Raw genomic sequence first — 18,558 nt, forward strand, 5'->3', positions numbered from 1 at the left:
GCTCTGAGAATACAGAGCGGTGACTGAAGCTGCCCCCGTGGCTGAAACTGGAATGTTGCTGGGTGGAATAAATTTACTTTTCTCCGCGCAGCGGTCGGCTAAGTGCAGGCACTGAGCAGGTTACAAACGCTACGCTCAGTTCCTCTCTTTTTCTGAAGCCGGCAGCTAACTTCAGCGTGCAAATGATGGCAGCGCATAATGTCATTGCCATGCTCCCCCAGTCACATACACTCCAGCGTCAGCTGCTGGCCTTTAATTTGCCGGCAGTGTGTAGTGCAGTGCACGGACACCTGTGCCGTAATACATTTCTTCTGAATCTGCATCAGAGGACGCACATCCAGTTAGGCTGCGTGCCCACTATTTGTTTTTCAATTTCCGCAGCGAAAATGCTTAAAAAACGCTTGGTAATACGTGCCCCATGGTCCCCAATGATAATCCGCATGTGCTGTGCACATGCTGCAGAAATTACCTCTGCTGATTATCATTGCGGAAAAATACGCAGCATGTCCATTAATTTTGCGGACACGCAGCGTAATTGCCGCCATTGACTTGCATTGAATCGCTTGATATCCGCATGACTACATGTGCACATGCGGATATTAAGCGATTCAATGTGCGGATGGTACCTGGGTCTGGAGAAGAGGAGACTCTCTTCCAGACCCGGGTACCATAGTACCTGTTAAAAAAAAGAATTTAAAATAAAAAATAAAGATTATACTTACCTTCCGATGGTCCCCGGTCTTTTCTCCGGTGCGTCCGGTCTCTTGTACAGCTCGCGGTGGTCTAAAAGGACCTGCGGTGACGTCATTTAGTCATGTGACAGGTCACGCGATTGCGGACATCGGCGGTCGCGTGACCTGTCACATGACTATATGACGTCACCGCAGGTCCTTTTAGGCCACCGCGAGCTGTACAGGAAACCGGATGCATCGGAGAAAAGACCGGGGGCCATCTGAAGGCAAGTATAATCTTTATTTTTTACTATTTTATTCTTTTTTTTTTAACTATTAGCTTGGTCACACTATATAAATCCATGCCGGTTGCATGGATTTATATAGTGTGACCAAGTTGTCAAGCACTTTGCCAAGAGATGCTAAAATCGCTTGGAAAAGCGCTTGATAACCCGCATGCAGGAATGCATGCAAAAACGCTTGACAAACGCTTCTACCTGGCAGGAAAAACGCATGTAAAATCTGCATGCATTTTTCCTGCCAGGGAGAAGTGTGCAGCATTTCTGCATCGTGGGCACTTAGCCTTAAAGTTTTCTCTGGCGTCGGCGGGCCCCTCTCCTGCACGGGCCCAGTTGCGATCACAACCTCTGCGACCGCATTCGTTACGCCCTTGCTACTATATATAAAGGTTTTATCTGTCATTGTAATCATATGGAAAAAAATAAATATACGGTATATTAAATATTTTATAAAAACCTGAGTTAACAAAAGGTCATTTTCTACTGACATTCCATTTATTATGTGTGGAGGAAGACGACCTGTGGACACAAAATAAATTGTTTCAGATGACTTAGTCCAATCAATACACTGCTAAAAATTCATACAGGGGAAACAACATTCATACAAATAATTCATAAATACATATAATACAACATGCATATATGTAACAAATAAATATATAATGAATTGAATACATAAGGTGAACACCTCTCCCCAGCAGTAAGTGTGGAAGAACGATAGTCAGCTGCCGCAAAAAGCCTAAGCCTGTAACTGACGTAGCAATGGCTGCACAGGTCTCCACCTTACACCCTGATGTGCGTTTAGCTCCTATGCCCCATTTATTCCATCATTCCATACATATGCACTGTACATTGTGTTGTTTTATTTATTTGTGTCTTTCTCCAGTTTAGATAATTGTTTAATGTTGCATTCTATAGTTTTTTACCCTGATATTCTTGCCTGCATCCGTCTCCTTCCAGGCTTTTTATTAAGTGTTTTTACCTTTTTTTTTTTTTCAGAAATTGTGGAACTTCATATATATTAATTTATGAAGTGATTATTTTTTTTTATCTTGAGTGTAATTTTCCTTTTGGGGGTTTTCTTGTAGATATATAATTCAAAGAAATTTGTTTTACTCTGGGATATTACTTTCAACCATAGATGCTTAATCATTAGGATATTATACTCGTTTCTTCCATTTTATTGCTTTGATAGGTTAGTATCTTGATACCACAATAGCACAATATCCTTTTTAATGGAGCCTGAAATGTCTGTACAGTTGCCCCCACCCTTCCCTTTTAGTCTTTTAACATTACATTATTTAATGGTTGCACAATTCTTGCCAACTGTAAAATCTGATCCGATTCCAACCTATTCACAAATACAATGTATTCCTTTGCCTACCTTGAGATAAAAGAAGTTATTTGAGCAGTTTTATTCTGCGAAGCTTCTGCTTGTGCTAGGTGTATTATTTCAGCAGACACTGTGAAGCGGGATGACTTGTTAATGATCACTAGTCAGTAATTGCCTCGTTATAAGGTGACATGTAAGCCTAAATTATGGTGAACTACGATAAGAAAATTGTCGCAGTGTCATGGATTGTTTTTTTTCTTTTCTTTTTTTTGTCCCTGCTGTACAATAGTAAGTACAAAAAAAGGATATCCCCCTATTAAACAGCCAAATGCTGTAGGGGAAAACAGTGTAATGTTGGAACCCATTCCTTTCACATTGCTTTCTTAGACACCCGACTGATAGAACACAGCACTGTGTTCTGTTCCCCACTGTGCGTCCGGTGTGTGAGATGACACATTGTCTAGTGTAACATAAATCTATGATTAAAAACACTGTCTGGCAAGTAATGGCTCTCAGTGTGCTACAGCTATTTGAAAGTGTAATTCAAGGGATTTAAATTTCTTGTGCAATGGAAAGATCGTATTTTCTCTTTTTTTCGGCAGAACTTCAGTCTTAGCAACTTGTAGATAGCACTTGGATGCCTAATGCCATACCTTGCAGTTATTAAAACCGATTTATGCACAGCATTTCACCTATTCATTGGTATGTTGTTGAAAATGCTTAGTTTTTGTCCCTTTTGTGTGCACTTGGATAGTCACATGGCTTTTTTGTGGCCAAATGTCTCAATATTTTGGGTCCTCATTGTTTAATAAATGACAAAATGAGAACATCTGTGGACATTAGTTGGTTGTATAAATTGATGTTGTCTGTTCTATACCCATTAGTAGCTCCTTTATGGGTTTTTTATGTCAGTTACATAGGTTGAAAAAAGACCTACTTTCATCAAGTTCAAACTTTATACTCCTTGATTTTTTTTCTGAGCAAAATGCCTCGAAGATCTTAAAATTAAAATAATTATGATGATATTTTTTTCACTTTCATAACCAGAGGCAAGCAGGACGTTACGTCTACCGCAGGGATGTCACACTCAAACAGGCAAGAGGGCCAAAATGAAAAAATTGGACAAGGTCGCTGGCCAATCAGTATACAGTATAATGGCCCCACATAGCTTTATATTTAGTATAATGGGCCCAATAAAGTCCTCCATTCAGAATAATGGCCCCTCATAGGGGTGGTGGTCCTGGTGTCGCAGGCCAAATATAAATCACCTTGCGGGCCAGAGTTTGACATGTTTGGTCTACAAATATTTGTTGGGTTGTGTACCCAAATATTAAGTATCATGCGCCTGTCCTATTCTACTGAACTTGGGAGGTGTACAAGCGGCAGATATAGTGCACCTTTCCTATTCTAATTCATATTACAGATGCACTATACAGGCTCGTTATGCACTCAGCCTAACCCCGAAGTGAGTGAAACTGGATTGTCCCTTTAAGGGATTTTAGACTGCTTTCACTAATCTTGTAAAATTATCTCATTGTAATCTCTTCTTGAGAAGTATGAAGATACATACGTGAATTGGTACATGCAGACTATTCTGGTTTAGCAGCCATTCATTGGATCATCTAAACCTAATGTTTTTAATCATGTTATGACGGTTTAAGTTAACAAGAATACTTCTGCTTTAACCCTCACATTAATTTTATACACAGCTCAGAATGCAGAATGTTTCACATGGTTTGGCCCCAAAAATAAAGCAGCCAATTTATCAAAGTTTTTATGCCAGTTTTCTGGCGTAAAACACTTTTTGAAAAGTCTCAAGATGTTTGCGGAAAGTGAAGTTTCGTCAAAATTTTTAAACTTTTAACATTTTTATGCCAATCCCCACCAGCTCTGCAAAAGTAGCTAGAGCATGAGCATGATGTGCGTGTGGCGGCACTCGGCCTCAGAATTAATCAAAAGTTACTCCATTACTTGCCCAGAAATGTTACTTCAGTCATTACTGAGATAGGAGATGGCAGTTGCTATGGATACAATTATATGTAGATGGGAGGAGCTAGAGGTAGAGCTCCTCCCTCCTCCCGTCTAGAATTTTGATAATGACACCAATATTGGCAGAGAAACAAGCAGATTTCTCTGATAAGATATATTATAAAGTTGCTTATTTTCATGTGTATCAATGATTAATGAAATAAAAATCAGTTACACTTTAATGAATTGACCCCAAAGTCTAGATTGTGTCCATACAATGTATATGTTGAGTGTTCAGGTGGCATAACTTTTATTGAGTTCATAGATGTGCTCAGTTAGGAGATGACGTACCCCTATGTACTCCTAATGGGGGTCAGTGATGCCCAGTTCTCACATGTGAGACCCCTCTATTCGTGATTGATCACATATCCTCCAGATTTGTCAGAAACCTCTTTAACAGGTATACCCCTTTAAGACCAGTTTAATATTTATATCCCCCAACATTTGTTTCTGTCAATTTCAGTCTATTTTTAATTTCACAATAAGGAGAAACTACAGTCATTTTTTAGTTTTTGCCATCAGCATTGTTACTTGACATTTGAATTGAATTCATTTACATCTCATCATACGTTTTCTTTTCTTTTTTTGTAGGTTGAATGTAAGAAAGCCCAGCCTAAAGAGGTTATGTTTCCTCCTGGAACGAGAGGACGGGCGAGAGGTCTCCCTTATACTATGGATGCATTCATGCTGGGGATGGGAATGCTGGGTAAGTGCTCCAAGTTTATTTTTAGCTTTCCAGTTTCTCTATCGGGAGATTTTACCACATATCTCAAGGTGCAGGTCACAGTTTAGATCATTTGTATCCTTTCCTAACTGGAGTGCTTGCTTTTCATATGGTTCTTTACATGGTCCTTCAGTTTTTAATTTGGATTTCCGGAACATGCAATCAGGAATTTCACCGCACACTCTTATTTCACAAACGCAAATTCTTTATTTTCACGTGAAGGTAAAACAGACATATTTTCAAATTTTCTTAGGGTGCAGTATGACACCCCCACAGTGAGTTCCTCTACAAAAACCTCCACACACACAGTATGATGACCCTACTGTATCCTCCACCGCAAAGTATGGCAACCTCAACACTGTATGATGCCACAACTGTCCTTCAGACAATATGATGGCCACCTTACAGCCATCCAAACAGTTTAATGACCCTCACACCCTGCCACACAGTATGATGGCCCCAACACAGCCCTCCACACCGTATAATGGCTCCAGCACAGCCCCCCACACAGTATATAATGGCCACCATTAGCCCGTCAAACAATATAACAGCCCTCACTTAGTCCTGCAAACAATATAATAGCCTCCACATAGTCTTGCAAACAGTATAATGGCCCCCCATATAGCACTGCACACAGTATAGTGCCCCACCCACATTGTCCTGCAAACAGAATAATGGCCCCCACATAACCCTCCAAACATTATAATGGCCCCACATAGCTCTCCAAATATTATAATGGGCCCCCACAATGTACTTATTGATAAAAAAAAAAAAATACTTGCCTCTCCTTGTTCCCCTGCTGCTCCGGTCTCCGCAGCATGTGTTCTGAAGCTCTGCCCTCCTCGGCTGAGATGCACTGAGATGTCAGAGCTCAGGCACAGAGGGAGCATGATGGAGAAGGCCTGTTCCATATTTGTTCTCAACTGTATTGGCATCGAGGATGCCTATACAGTTGAAAGTGAGGTGCCAGGCGGGGGCATTAGACCCACCCAACTCACGGGCACCGTAGCGACTGTGTGGTCTGCCGCTGTTGGTGGTACGCCACTGACATACACCCTAAAACATCACCATATTACATAAGCATATTACGACTTTATACAAGTTTAAATTGTATGGTGTGATATTACCCATGAATGTCTATAGGCCATTACAGGACATCATTGTGTCTCCTGTTTACTACGAAGCTATACAGAGGTGCTTACCTTCAAATTCTTACTGAATGAGAAAAAAAGTGACATTTCTTACATAAGTTCCAGTTTTAACTAAATACTTTCCGCTTTAATACTATGCTTTTTGAAACAACTATTTGGATAAGACTTGAAGGAGAAACATTACTGAACATTTTATGCTGTGTTGTAGCTCTCCTTTTCTAGTTTTGTCTAAATTTTAAAAAGAAAGTATCAAAAATACTTTTGGTCTTTTTAGACTAGCTGATAGTTGGATGAACGTGGGTTCAAAAGAATACTTTTTACCAGCTATTGTCTTTTGTTGGATATTTGGATCATTTATGCCGGCTTAAAAATCATGGTCATAGGCTTCACATGATACCTATTTGGTATGGGGACAGAATGCAGGAAAGAGTCAACATTAGTTCAATCAAAGTTTTGTCAGCTTGTGTCAACAGGCCAGTAAAGAAGCGCCTATCGACTTGTATATGATTGTGTTGTCTAAATAGACCTTTAAGTTAAAGGCATTGACCACCTTCCGGTTTCATTACACATTTTACACTGTTTGACTTTTCCAGAGCAAAATCGTGCAAATTTTGTAATAAAACCCAACTGCAAGCATGAATTTTAGCTCCAAATGCATGCATTTAAGTATAAAAAAATACCCCACAAGAAGGTCAACCCCTATAAATTCATGCTATGACACTTAGGCTAAGTGCACACGATGCGTATTTGAAGCGGAAATTTCCGCTTCATTTCCGCATGTCCTTTTTCCTGGAAAACGCATGCGGAATTTGTCATGCGTAATTCGCGCGTAATTCGCGCATTTTGCACATGCGGAATTGCCTTGCGTTTTCTACTGCATTGTAGATGGCAATTCCGCATGCGTAAACGCACAAAGAATTGACATGCTGCGGAATTTTCCGCACAACAAAACGCTGCGGAAAATTCCGCATCGTGGGCATTACAATTGCGGAATGCCATAGGGGACCATGGCAGAAGGCTAACATGCGTAATTCATGCGTTTACGCTGCGGAATTTTCCGCACAAAATACGCATGAAATACGCATCGTGTGCACATAGCCTAAAGAATACTCTGTGAGCATTTTGTAGACTTAGTACTTAGAATGTACTGTATGCAACAAAGTAAGCACAGATCACACTTTGTTTATACAGTTTCTAAATACATTTTTATATATGAGAAAACTAAAAATAATTCAGTACATTTTCTGTACGGAGCAGGTTTTTGAGTTTTATTTTATTGTAAACTTGTAAAACTATTGGTTTATTAGAACTAATGCTGTTGTTTTTCCTTCTGTTTTGATCTGATTATTCTAATACAGAATTATTTCTTCTTGTCTGTTGTGTTCTTTGCTCAGTCTTTTCTATCTTTTTTCCCGATCAGATTTCTTTCCTTTGTCCTTAAGGGCAAATGTTTTGTTTTGTAAAGTGGGAAGACAGACATGACTCACTAAATAATGGCAATATGCCAGATATGAGACAGTCTTCTAGAATTGGAAAAGAGGAGCAGTGAAAGGAAAGAACTATATTGGGGCCAATACATCAAAGTATTTGTGCCAGAAAACTGGCATAAAACACGTTGTAAAGTCGCAAAAATGTTGCAACTTTTGGTGTTTTCACACTAGTATCTAAAAACACTGCTGAAGTGGGCAGGGCATGATAACTCCTGCCCAGCTGATTCATGACTATATGTGGTGTACATTACACCTGAAATCTTACTCTAGTCTCTGGCTAGAGTAAGATTTGTGGTGAGGCACAAGGAGTTATGTGCCTCTTAATGAAAGGGCGTGGTGGTGTAAGAGGCACCTTTTTCATTAAGACTAGTGTGTAGAACACTATTATTAATTATTCGGGGCTATGTTTCTGCTCATAGTATCCTACTATCTGTATCTTCTAGACCTATGCCAGTGCTGTGCTACTTCAATCCTGATCACAGATACTTACATTGTTATCAGCTTCTGAAATAAGTAGTAATAGTGATGGTTTGTTGGAATCTGAAGTAAACATTTCCCATTAGAATTTAAACTGTCAGGGGGGCCTTCCAACCTGGATGAAATACCATAAATAATTGATGTGGTAGATCCCGTGTCCATTTTCTGAGTGATCATTTCACAGGTATCCTATAAAGCAAAGGCGGATCTAGGTTTTTCGGCACCCAGGGCTAGAATTCAGCTTGGCACCCCTTCCTTAGGCGGTTTGAGTAGTCATCATGTGACTCATATGCGATTTGGTCACTTACAGCGACTTACCGACTAGCTGCTCTTCATAATTCACTCAATGCTCAGTGAAAAACTACAGCCTTCACTTTACTGAAAGAAGCAGGAAGAGAAGCCTGTTGGCACGTGACCGTAAATATGAAAATCACATACTATACTAGTAGTCATGTGATGACTGCTGGCACTGGCAAGCATAGCTGAATCCTGACAGTGAGCATATTACATACGGTTATTATTGGGCATGCTACAATGCTGAATTTTGTAATTAAAGAGGTTGTCCAAGTTTTTGATGTCTGTAGTCACTCTGTGAGACTTCTGAATCTTCACAGCTTCCAAGACACCATGGACCACCACGTCAGGAGGCCCGATGGCATTCCCTGCTGGCTGTGGCTGGGGAAAACGCCCTGTCTGCACACTTCCTAGATACGCCCCTGTATAATGGAACAATAATCCCTTACGGCTCAGTTATTTACTATGTTGCTTGCTGACTCAAATACCCTTTGCCTCTGCTCCAGGGTTAATTTTTGATAGTAATGATTATTAATGCAATAGCACTTTTAATGGCAAGGTGCTGTACGTTTCCAAAAAATTGCCGACTGGGTTTACTATACCATAAGCATATCCCTCCCCTTGCCCTTATTCCTTATCTAATCCCTTGTATTTCATTTATATAATGTTTTTATAAAAGACAATAAATATGTAAATAACATAAGCATACACCATTTGGTAGAAAACCAGTACAATAAACATGACTAAATGAGTTTCAGACCAATACACACGAGAGGTCCCTGCCCGCGAGGATTTATAATTTACAAATCTGATAATCTGTGAATGTGCTTTACACTTCATCAGTTTTACAGATGACATCTGTGGGCTTACATTTTTTGTTCTAATTTTGAACAAACTTTGAGGGATAAAAAAATGATAAAAATAGTAAACTGTTCTCCATATTCTTCCTTGTTCTTTCCCCACACCAACTCAATGTTTACTATCCAGCTTCCATAAAGATGTTATGCCCACGTGACACATTCTCCGGCAACAGTAAAGACAAGTGCGACACCATCACTTCTGGAAGTGAACATTGAGGGTTCTCATTCAGTGACTACAAGCAGCGGTCTGTGAGGAACTGATACAGAAAATATGCTAGAGGGTCCTCAAATGAAGTGTGTCCCGAGATTTCTCACTACTAAACTAATACCGTGCCTGAGTAGTAGATCTAAATACATGTTAAAAAATTTTCTTGACACTGAAAGACACGATTTGCAGAGGAAATGCTATATTCAACAGCAGATAACACGATCCAAAAATAGTAATGATACAGCTAGTCCATTTTAGTCAGAGTTCATCTATTTTTCTACTGATTTTACACCTGCAAATATCGATGGAGGAGCATATCTGCTGTGTAGTGTATATTAACAAAGGCTCTGTAATACACAATAGTTAACTTCTGGCCGAATCGTCGATCAGCTGGCAGCGCTTACTCTTGCCTCGCCCATGTGCATAAACGCTTAGCTTAGACAACCATTTATGTGTTTTCAAATGGAAAGCAGAGAAAGATGCTGCCGGGGTCTTTATTTCCTGAATAGCAAAAGGGTCGGGCGTTAAAATCTACCTTTATGGGTAGGACACATACACATTGATACACATTCACTAATCCTGATGATATTGGTGGTTTTGGCCATCTTTAGTCTATAGTACATGGAAGCCTAAGGCTATGTTAACACGTTGCGTTTTTGCAGCGTTTTTTGTTTTTTTTGTCCTCCGTTTTTTCATGTAAATTTTACATGCTTTTTACAGTACTAGCAAAGTCTGAGTTTTCAGAAATCTCCTGAAAAATATTAAGATTTTGAGAGTCCTCAGTGGTTGATACCTTTTAATGGCTAACTGAGAAGATGGTAACAAATTGCAAGCTTTCGAGACTACTCAGGCCTCTTCATCAGGCATTGAATAACACAAAATCTGAGAATCACATATTTATACACAACATGGCACAAGAATAATGCAATAGATGAGACAGGTGACGTGAAGCAGAACTATGAGTATGGGAGGGGGGAGAAAGAGTCGTAAATATTGGAGCCGTTCATAGATAAGGAGTGTGAAAGTTTTATTGTCCTGTGATTGAAGTTTGGTCCAGGGTTCTGATGCCCCCACAGGTCTGAGGAGCACATTCCTTAGTTGATGTAGAATGACATAAATTTATGCGACACATTCATCCCTGCACTGAGTGTGTCAAAGGTTGTCATGAGTTTGTGACTCGCCCCCTGGGCCGTGGGGCACTCGGATCCGGGCAATAGGGAGACGATGGGGGTAGTAGTGGCGACCCGGTTCCGTGGCTCAGGGTGGTCAGGCCAATGGTAGTCTGCTACGTTCTGCTGATAATGTCCGACCACGCCACCCGTGCATTGCGGTTATTAGGAACCGCCGCTGCATGCAGACCGCTGGGGCTGATGAGGTGTGCAGCTAGGGTAGTGTGACTCCCCACGGGAAGAGTGCGGCCCCAGGGCAGTATAATGGATGGTGGGAGTGATGGTAGTGAGAGTCCCAGTGCTGATAGTGCTGGAGGAGCATAGGAGCACACAGACAACAGGTTGCAGTCCAGGGTCTTTACTAGAGCAGGTAAATTGACCCACAAACAGTCCCAGCTAGGAGGGGACCTGGATGTCTGAGAGCAACGGGGAAATTGGCCCTGGTCAGGGTGAGGGTGTAGGCCTACCGTGCTTTCTGCGCTCCTTCTGGCTATCTCCTCCTGATAGGGTAACAGCCCACGTTTCCGAGCTTTCCGTGTATTCTCGCCTGTATGGCCTGCGACGTGGTTTCCTTTCTGCTCCCAGCCTTGTACGGCTTTACTGGTCCCTTCGGTTGTGGCAGGGCCTCCAGGCTTCTTAGGCCAAGGAATATACAGTCCCTTGCGGACTGGTTATCTGCTGGGGGATGTGGAATCCTTCCAGCCTCAGACACCAAAGTCTGGTAAATTAAGTCCGTGATCTGCCAAGACAGGCTCTCTTCGCCTCTTGTCTCTGGCTTGTGGCTCTCCTCCTGCCACACTTCCTCTTAGGTGCAATACAAAACTGTCTGTCCCTGCTCTGCTCTGGGACAAGTCTCAGTCCTGAGACAGGCCTTCAAGTTCTCTCTAACCCTGCCCCCAGCACCAGCTTTTATAGGGGCAGCCAGCTCCCCCTACTGGCCTGAGACAGGAGGTACTGCATGCTAATGTTCCCCTGACTAGAGAACCTCCCCCTTGCTCTCAGACACAGCTTTATTACATTTTGTGGCATCCAGGCCAGGGTGACACATTTGAATTCCCAAATTTTTCTGTCTCTCTGGGATTTCAAGTTGTCTTTTAATACCAGTAACTTCAGGTCCATGATGCTGTGATCAGGGCTACAAAAATATTTTGCCACAGGTACATCTATTCATTTTTCTTTTATTTTGTGGCGATGAGAATATATCCTTGTTCTAAGTTTTTGCCCTGTCTCTCCTACATACAGACCCCAGCTTGGACATTTGGTACATATAATTAAGTGCACCACATTAGATATGATGCAGCTGAAAGTACCTGGGATCTTGTAGTCCTGCTGTGAATTGGGGATCTTTATTTTGTCCGTGGTGATTAGAAATGGACAGGTTTTACACTTTTTTTGGTTGCAGGGAAAGGTTCCTGTAGATGATGGAGATGACAGGGAGCTTCTGACAATGATACTTCTTAGATTTGGGGGCTGCCTAAAACACAGAAAGTGTGGGGGGGGGTCTGGAAATATGGATTGTAATCGGGCATCTTTCTGTAGTAAGGATTGTTGTTTCCATGCAGCTCTTAGCGCCTCCAGGTTTGGATTGTAGGTGACTACTAGAGGCACCTGGTTGCTTTCTTGTTTGGTTTTGTAATGTAGGAGATGATTCCTTGATATTCTGGTGGCTCTTGCAATCTGGTTTTCAATTGTTCTTGGATGGTAGCCCTGATTCAAACAGGTCTTTCTGATGCCACCAATTTTCTCTATCCATAAGGTTGAAATCTCCTGCACACACATTGTTTTTTTTCCTAACTGTTGTGTCAAAGAGCTGTGTCTTTGGAAAATGCAGAATGTGTTTTTCCAGTGTTTTTTCAGCGTTTTCCACCTATGGGTAGTGCAAAAATGCTGGTATGAGGTTTTGCTGTGTTTTTGGTGCCAAAACCTGAGGAAGTTGAATCATGTTTTTTTATGCAGTAAATTTTATCAGTACGCACAAGAGACAAATGTACCCTGACAAAAACGGAGCAAAAACTCATCAAAACTTGCTTTTCTGACGTTGTTTCTTTACTGCCAAGAGTGCAGGTTTTGCCTGCGGGAAAAAAAACTCAGCAAAAATGCAGTGTGTGAACATAGCCTAAAGGAGTTATCCAGGACTATATTTTTTGGCTCATAGTAAAAAAAAATAATTAACAGGCAGGTAGTTGCTAACTAGTTAGCAACTTTTGTCTGTTCTATCCAGCATCGGCTCAGAGCGTCCTTACTACTTCTGCAGGCGATTCAGCTGCTCCATGTCAATACAGCAGCTCTTCTTCTTTAGAACTGCTCTGTCAATGGGGCGTGACTACCAATGTCATGCTGAATGAAACATGGCTTCCTGCAGTTATGCAGTGGGAGACAGCTGTGAATCAGCATGACGTCAGCACTCACACCCCTTCAACCGAGCAGAACCGAAGAGAGGGAGCTGCATTGTCAATGTGACACCAGCGAAAGCTGCAGATTTGCCGGCAGGAGCAGTCTGCAGAGATCTATGCTGGACAGAACAGGTAGGTAGTTAGTGATTACCTGCCTGTTAGTTCTTAGACCCACAGTAAAAAAATTATTTAGTCCTGTATAACCCCTTTAAGTGTTTACAGAGGTAGCCTACTTTTCTCTTCCAACTCAAAGAAAAAACTTTCAAAAGACAATAAAACAATCTTTTTAACAAAAAATCTTCTTTCTCTAATCGGTTTAAAATAGAGATTTGTAACCAAAGAAAATCCTCTTTTGCTGCTTGTAACTGAATTATCGGAGTAGAATTTGTATACTGTATTTATTTTTAAGAAAGCTATAAGACAGAGCAGATCCCATGGAATTGCCTATTTTATTTTTCACGACCTTGGTCCTCCATTAACTGAGATCTTTTCTTTTATTAGCTTAATCCTAGGTTTATATAAGCATGAAAGTGCTTAAATCTGGATCTTTTCTGTGTGTCGACCGATTTCTGCCTCAAAAATGGTCTTAAAGATTCTCTTCCTTTTAAATGATTAATATTTCCTTCTGGGATATCCAAATTTGCATTTAAATGGATGTCTTAAATAGACTGTTTTACTCCTATTCACCAAAATAGAATGATGAAGGATGCAGTATGTTCATTCCGACTTAGAAAGATCCTTTCTCCGAGAGAGAAATTGAGTCACACATTTATTCTCATCTCCTAATGTAGCACTGACAGCTTCACAGTTTTTTTTTTTTCAATGGCTTTAATGTGGTTTATATGTGGTAAAAGGAATTGTATAATGACGTCTGCCTGTTAAATTTGTTTAAATGCAAGATGATTTAATGGTGAGTTCCATCTTCTCCAAAACTAGGGTAATGTTTCCATTTACAGGTTAAGCTCCATTAAGACGGCTATAATATGGCTTTGTACGGGAGCAGAATGTTTAAAAAATGAAAAATCATGCACTAAACCTCATCATATATATTTGTATAATTTTGATGACCTTTCCCAGAAAGAAAAAAACTTTGGGAAAGCATTTTCTGACTACTAATGAATGACTGAATCACATCCTGACTACTAAATGCAGCTCATATACCATGTAGTAGTTGTCTAGATGCTGCATTAAAGGGATCCTCCCATGTTCTGAAGTAGGCATGTATTACTCCACGGCCTCCCAGCTTCCTGCTTGCTGAGGTTGTGCCCTCCTGCTTGATTGACAGTTCAAACCAGCAGCATCATTGTGTTACTGGCCCAAAATGCGTGCTCTCAAATTGTAATGTATAAAAGGCATCTATGCCTTTCTAGCATCGGAGGGGCAGCGTGGCACTGAAGCTGGCCAGAATCGAGAGCTGCAGTGCGCTACAGCAATCTGGGCCACCTTTAGAGTAGTGCTTACAAGCTCTTTGAGAAAGAGATTGTAGGCACTGCACATTTTCTAACACTGCTGCTAGCCCTCAGCAGTGGCTAGTAACCTTCGCAATGAGCTGTAAGCAATAAAAAAACACAGTAAATTGTAAACTTTCTTGCTTTCACAAGCACTATCCAATTATACTCATCAATGAAGGTACAGATCATATTACAAAACATTTGACATGTCTTAATGTCATGTCAGAAGTTTTGATGATGATGAGGCACCGTAAGATCTACTCACCTCTCTTTTTGGAAATCAGAGTGAGCAATTAATGAATTTCTGGGACTCCGTACACTCATCTCTGCACAGAGTTTGAGCAAAGCCAATCCAGTGCTCTAAGTGCTTTTGCGCAAACTCAAGATCGTTATTAGCAATTTTTCATTTTAACACTGTTGGGCTGTCATTAGGCCTCCCAGATGCATGAGTTTTTCTGTTGATCTCTCTGATTTGACCAGCTCAAATCTTTAGCGTTAACTATCCTATATTTCCCATGGTAATTAACGTTTTTTTCTTTTCTTCCTGGAAAAAACTATATTCGCTAAATAAAATCTCACTCGTTGAGTCCTAGAACTAAAATTAATTCCTCACATGCTTATTTTTAGTAGGCAGTACTAGTTCTATTTTTTAAAGAATTGTTTGGGCACCATATTTTTTTAACTAATAATTAAAGTGCAATAGAAGAATTTCTATGTCCAAAACTTGAAAAATATTTTTATGACATGACTGACGTGTATTTGGGCAATTGTACTAAAATAGTTTCTGCTCTTTGTGATTGGCATTCCTACTCATACAATCATAAATAATTTCCAGAGTGAACCACTTTCAATCATCTTTATGAGGTGAAGTCAGGGGTGTTTGGGGATTTTTGGAATTTTACCATTTTGTCTGCATTTTTCCCATTGTAATACAACATTGTATATTAAATGTAGGTAAAAAGTATGAGCTGCTAAAATAAATGGACGCAAATAATAGTAGCCTTATATTAGCCTTTAAATTATATTTTCAAGTTATTAAAATGCTTGTTCAAATTTACTGTTAACTCTATCTGCAAATACAGTGATAGCAGTGTAGACGCAGAAAAAAACACTTATATCTGAATGTGTTACAACGGAACTTGTGCTGATGTTAATAGTTCTACTAATACTACAGCTCTGCTCAGGGGCGGACACAGACTGTAGTGGGCCCCTGTGCAAGAAATTTTTGGGGGCCCCCCCTCCCTTCACAAGGCAACAAAGTTATGTAAACATAACCCCCCCATGTGCATCTCTCACCCCCCCATGTGCAGATCTCATCCCCCCTGTGCAGCTCACCCCCCCTGTGCATCTCTCATGCCCCCCCCATGCATCTGTCATGCCCCCCCGTGCATCTCTCATCCCCCCCATGTGCATCTCTCATCCCCCTCATGTGCATCTCTCATCCCCCCCATGTGCATCTCTCATCCCCCCCATGTGCATCTCTCATCCCCCCCATGTGCATCTCTCATCCCCCCCATGTGCATCTCTCATCCCCCCCATGTGCATCTCTCATCCCCCCCATGTGCATCTCATCCCCCCCATGTGCATCTCTCACCCCCCCATGTGCATCTCTCACCCCCCCATGTGCATCTCTCACCCCCCCATGTGCATATCTCACCCCCCGTGCATCTCTGATTCCCCCCACTCCTAGTTAATTAATTGTATTTAAAAAAAATAAAACTTGTTATACTTACCCCCATGCGATCCCTGCAGAATCCTGGCGCTCGTCCACGTCGCTGCCACCAGGTTCTCCTGACGTTCGGCCATGTGACGGCGCCACATACATAGCCAGCAGCTTTTGTTTTGGCCAAAAGATTTTTAAAGCCGCCACCACGATAAGGTAGACTCTTCTGGCCGGGCACTACTCTAACCTATTAAAATTTTCTTAAAATATCCAATACTCTTTTAGATATATTTTTATTTAGTTTTCTTTAAGGGAATGTGTCATATACATTTTTTTTTAAAATGATCAATAATACCACATACAGGGAATACCGCCACATCATGACCAGACCACATATTACCACAACATAGTGACCGAATAATACCACACAGAAGGGAGAAAAACTGCCACACCATGACCAGACCACATATTACCACCACATTACTAATATTACCACCACATTACTAATATTACCATAAGTGTCATTATACATGGGAGCTCTATACATGGTATGTATAATGTAAGTGTCCAGGTAATCTAGTGATCACCAGTGACATTATACACAGGAGCTCTGTATATAGTGTCAGTGTACAGGTAATACAGTGACCACCAGTGACATTATACACAGGAGCTCTGTATATAGTGTACAGGTAATACAGTGATCACCAGTGACATTATACACAGGAGCCCTGTACACAGTATATAGTGTAAGTGTACATGTAATACACTGACTCACTGGTGACGTCTCTAGGTGAAGTCCTTCAGCTACGCTTTTCTCCTTCATCCAGCACAGACTGCCATCACGTCTTCCAGCCAGGACTCGTCTCTGCATAAAATAACAGTTATCTAGAGCACATTCTCCAACTTCTACATTACGCAGCTGAATACAGACGTGCATCCACCATCAATATATGGTTAGTTATTATGCAACCTACCATTCCAAATATAAATTGTAATCCACCACGGTGCCCCCATTAACTGTAAATAGGTACTTAATATATAATTTAATTAGAACCTCTACTCTTTCCGCCAATTTGTTACCAGTTACACTCCTGCATCCGCAACGCCCCCTACTCTATACTTCCTGCTCCCCGCATTCATTATTTACATGCAACCCCCTGCCCTAATTCATTATATCATGTCCGTGCTCTCCCCACCCCATCATCATTTACTCTCCCCATCCCACATTCATTATGTGCAGCCCATTATCCCCCTACTCCCAATTCCCCCATGTGCAGCTCTTATCCCCCCCATGTGCAGCTCTCACCCCCCCATGTGCAGCTCTCACCCCCCCCCATGTGCAGCTCTCACCCCCCCCCATGTGCAGCTCTCACCCCCCCCCATGTGCAGCTCTCACCCCCCCCCATGTGCAGCTCTCAAACCCCCCCATGGCAAGCTCTCAAACCCCCCCCCATGTGCAGCTCTCATCTCCCCCCATGTGCAGCTCTCATCCCCCCCATGTGCACATCTCTCATCCCCCTCCCCCACATGTGCCCCTCTCTCATGCCCCCACATGTGCAGCTATCACCACCCCACCATGTGCACATCTCTCATCCCCCTCCCCCATGTGCACCTCTCTCATCCCCCTCCCCCACATGTGCACCTCTCTCATCCCCCTCCCCCACATGTGCACCTCTCTCATCCCCCTCCACCACATGTGCACCTCTCTCATCCCCCTCCACCACATGTGCACCTCTCTCATCCCCCTCCACCACATGTGCACCTCTCTTATCCCCCTCCACCACATGTGCACCTCTCTCATCCCCCTCCACCACATGTGCACCTCTCTCATCCCCCTCCACCACATGTGCACCTCTCTCATCCCCCTCCACATGTGCTCCTCTCATCCCCCCCACATGTGCATCTCTCATCCTCCCCACATGCGCATCTCTCATCCCCCCCACATGTGCATCTCTCAACTCCCCCCCACACATGTGCATCTCTCATCTCCCCCCCCACATGTGCATCTTTCATCTCCCCCCCCACATGTGCATCTCTCATCTCCCCCCCATGTGTATCTCTCATCTCCCCCCCCCACATGTGCATCTCTCATCTCCCTCCCCCCCATGAGTATCTCTCACCCCCCCCCATGTGCATCTCTCACCCCCCCCCCACTCCTAGTTAATTGTATTTTAAAAAAAATAAAACTTGTTATACTTACCCCCATGCGATCCCTGCAGAATCCTGGCGCTCGTCCAAATCGCTGACACCAGGTTCTCCTGACTTCCGGCCATGTGATGGCGCCGTCACATGACCGGAACTCAGGGGAATCATGAAGGCGCTGCCACAGCAGCGCAGCGCTGAGATG

At 42.1% G+C, this 18,558-nt stretch overlaps 1 protein-coding gene across 4 annotated transcripts in view; it reads left to right on the plus strand.

Annotated features, from left to right (window-relative positions):
* The window catches only part of MSI2 (musashi RNA binding protein 2), an 810,011-nt gene that overhangs the window by 584,510 nt on the left and 206,943 nt on the right, over positions 1 to 18,558 (plus strand). For all 4 annotated transcript variants that reach the window (XM_073664582.1, XM_073664585.1, XM_073664583.1 and 1 more), the window contains exon 9: positions 4,923 to 5,037. In XM_073664582.1, coding sequence (XP_073520683.1) covers positions 4,923 to 5,037 — 115 coding nt within the window. The remainder of the gene's footprint in view (positions 1 to 4,922; positions 5,038 to 18,558) is intronic.

This window comes from Phyllobates terribilis, unplaced genomic scaffold (assembly GCF_046119375.1).
Source record: "Phyllobates terribilis strain yellow unplaced genomic scaffold, ASM4611937v1 Scaffold_2__4_contigs__length_985480577, whole genome shotgun sequence".
Taxonomy (NCBI): Eukaryota; Metazoa; Chordata; class Amphibia; order Anura; family Dendrobatidae; genus Phyllobates; species Phyllobates terribilis.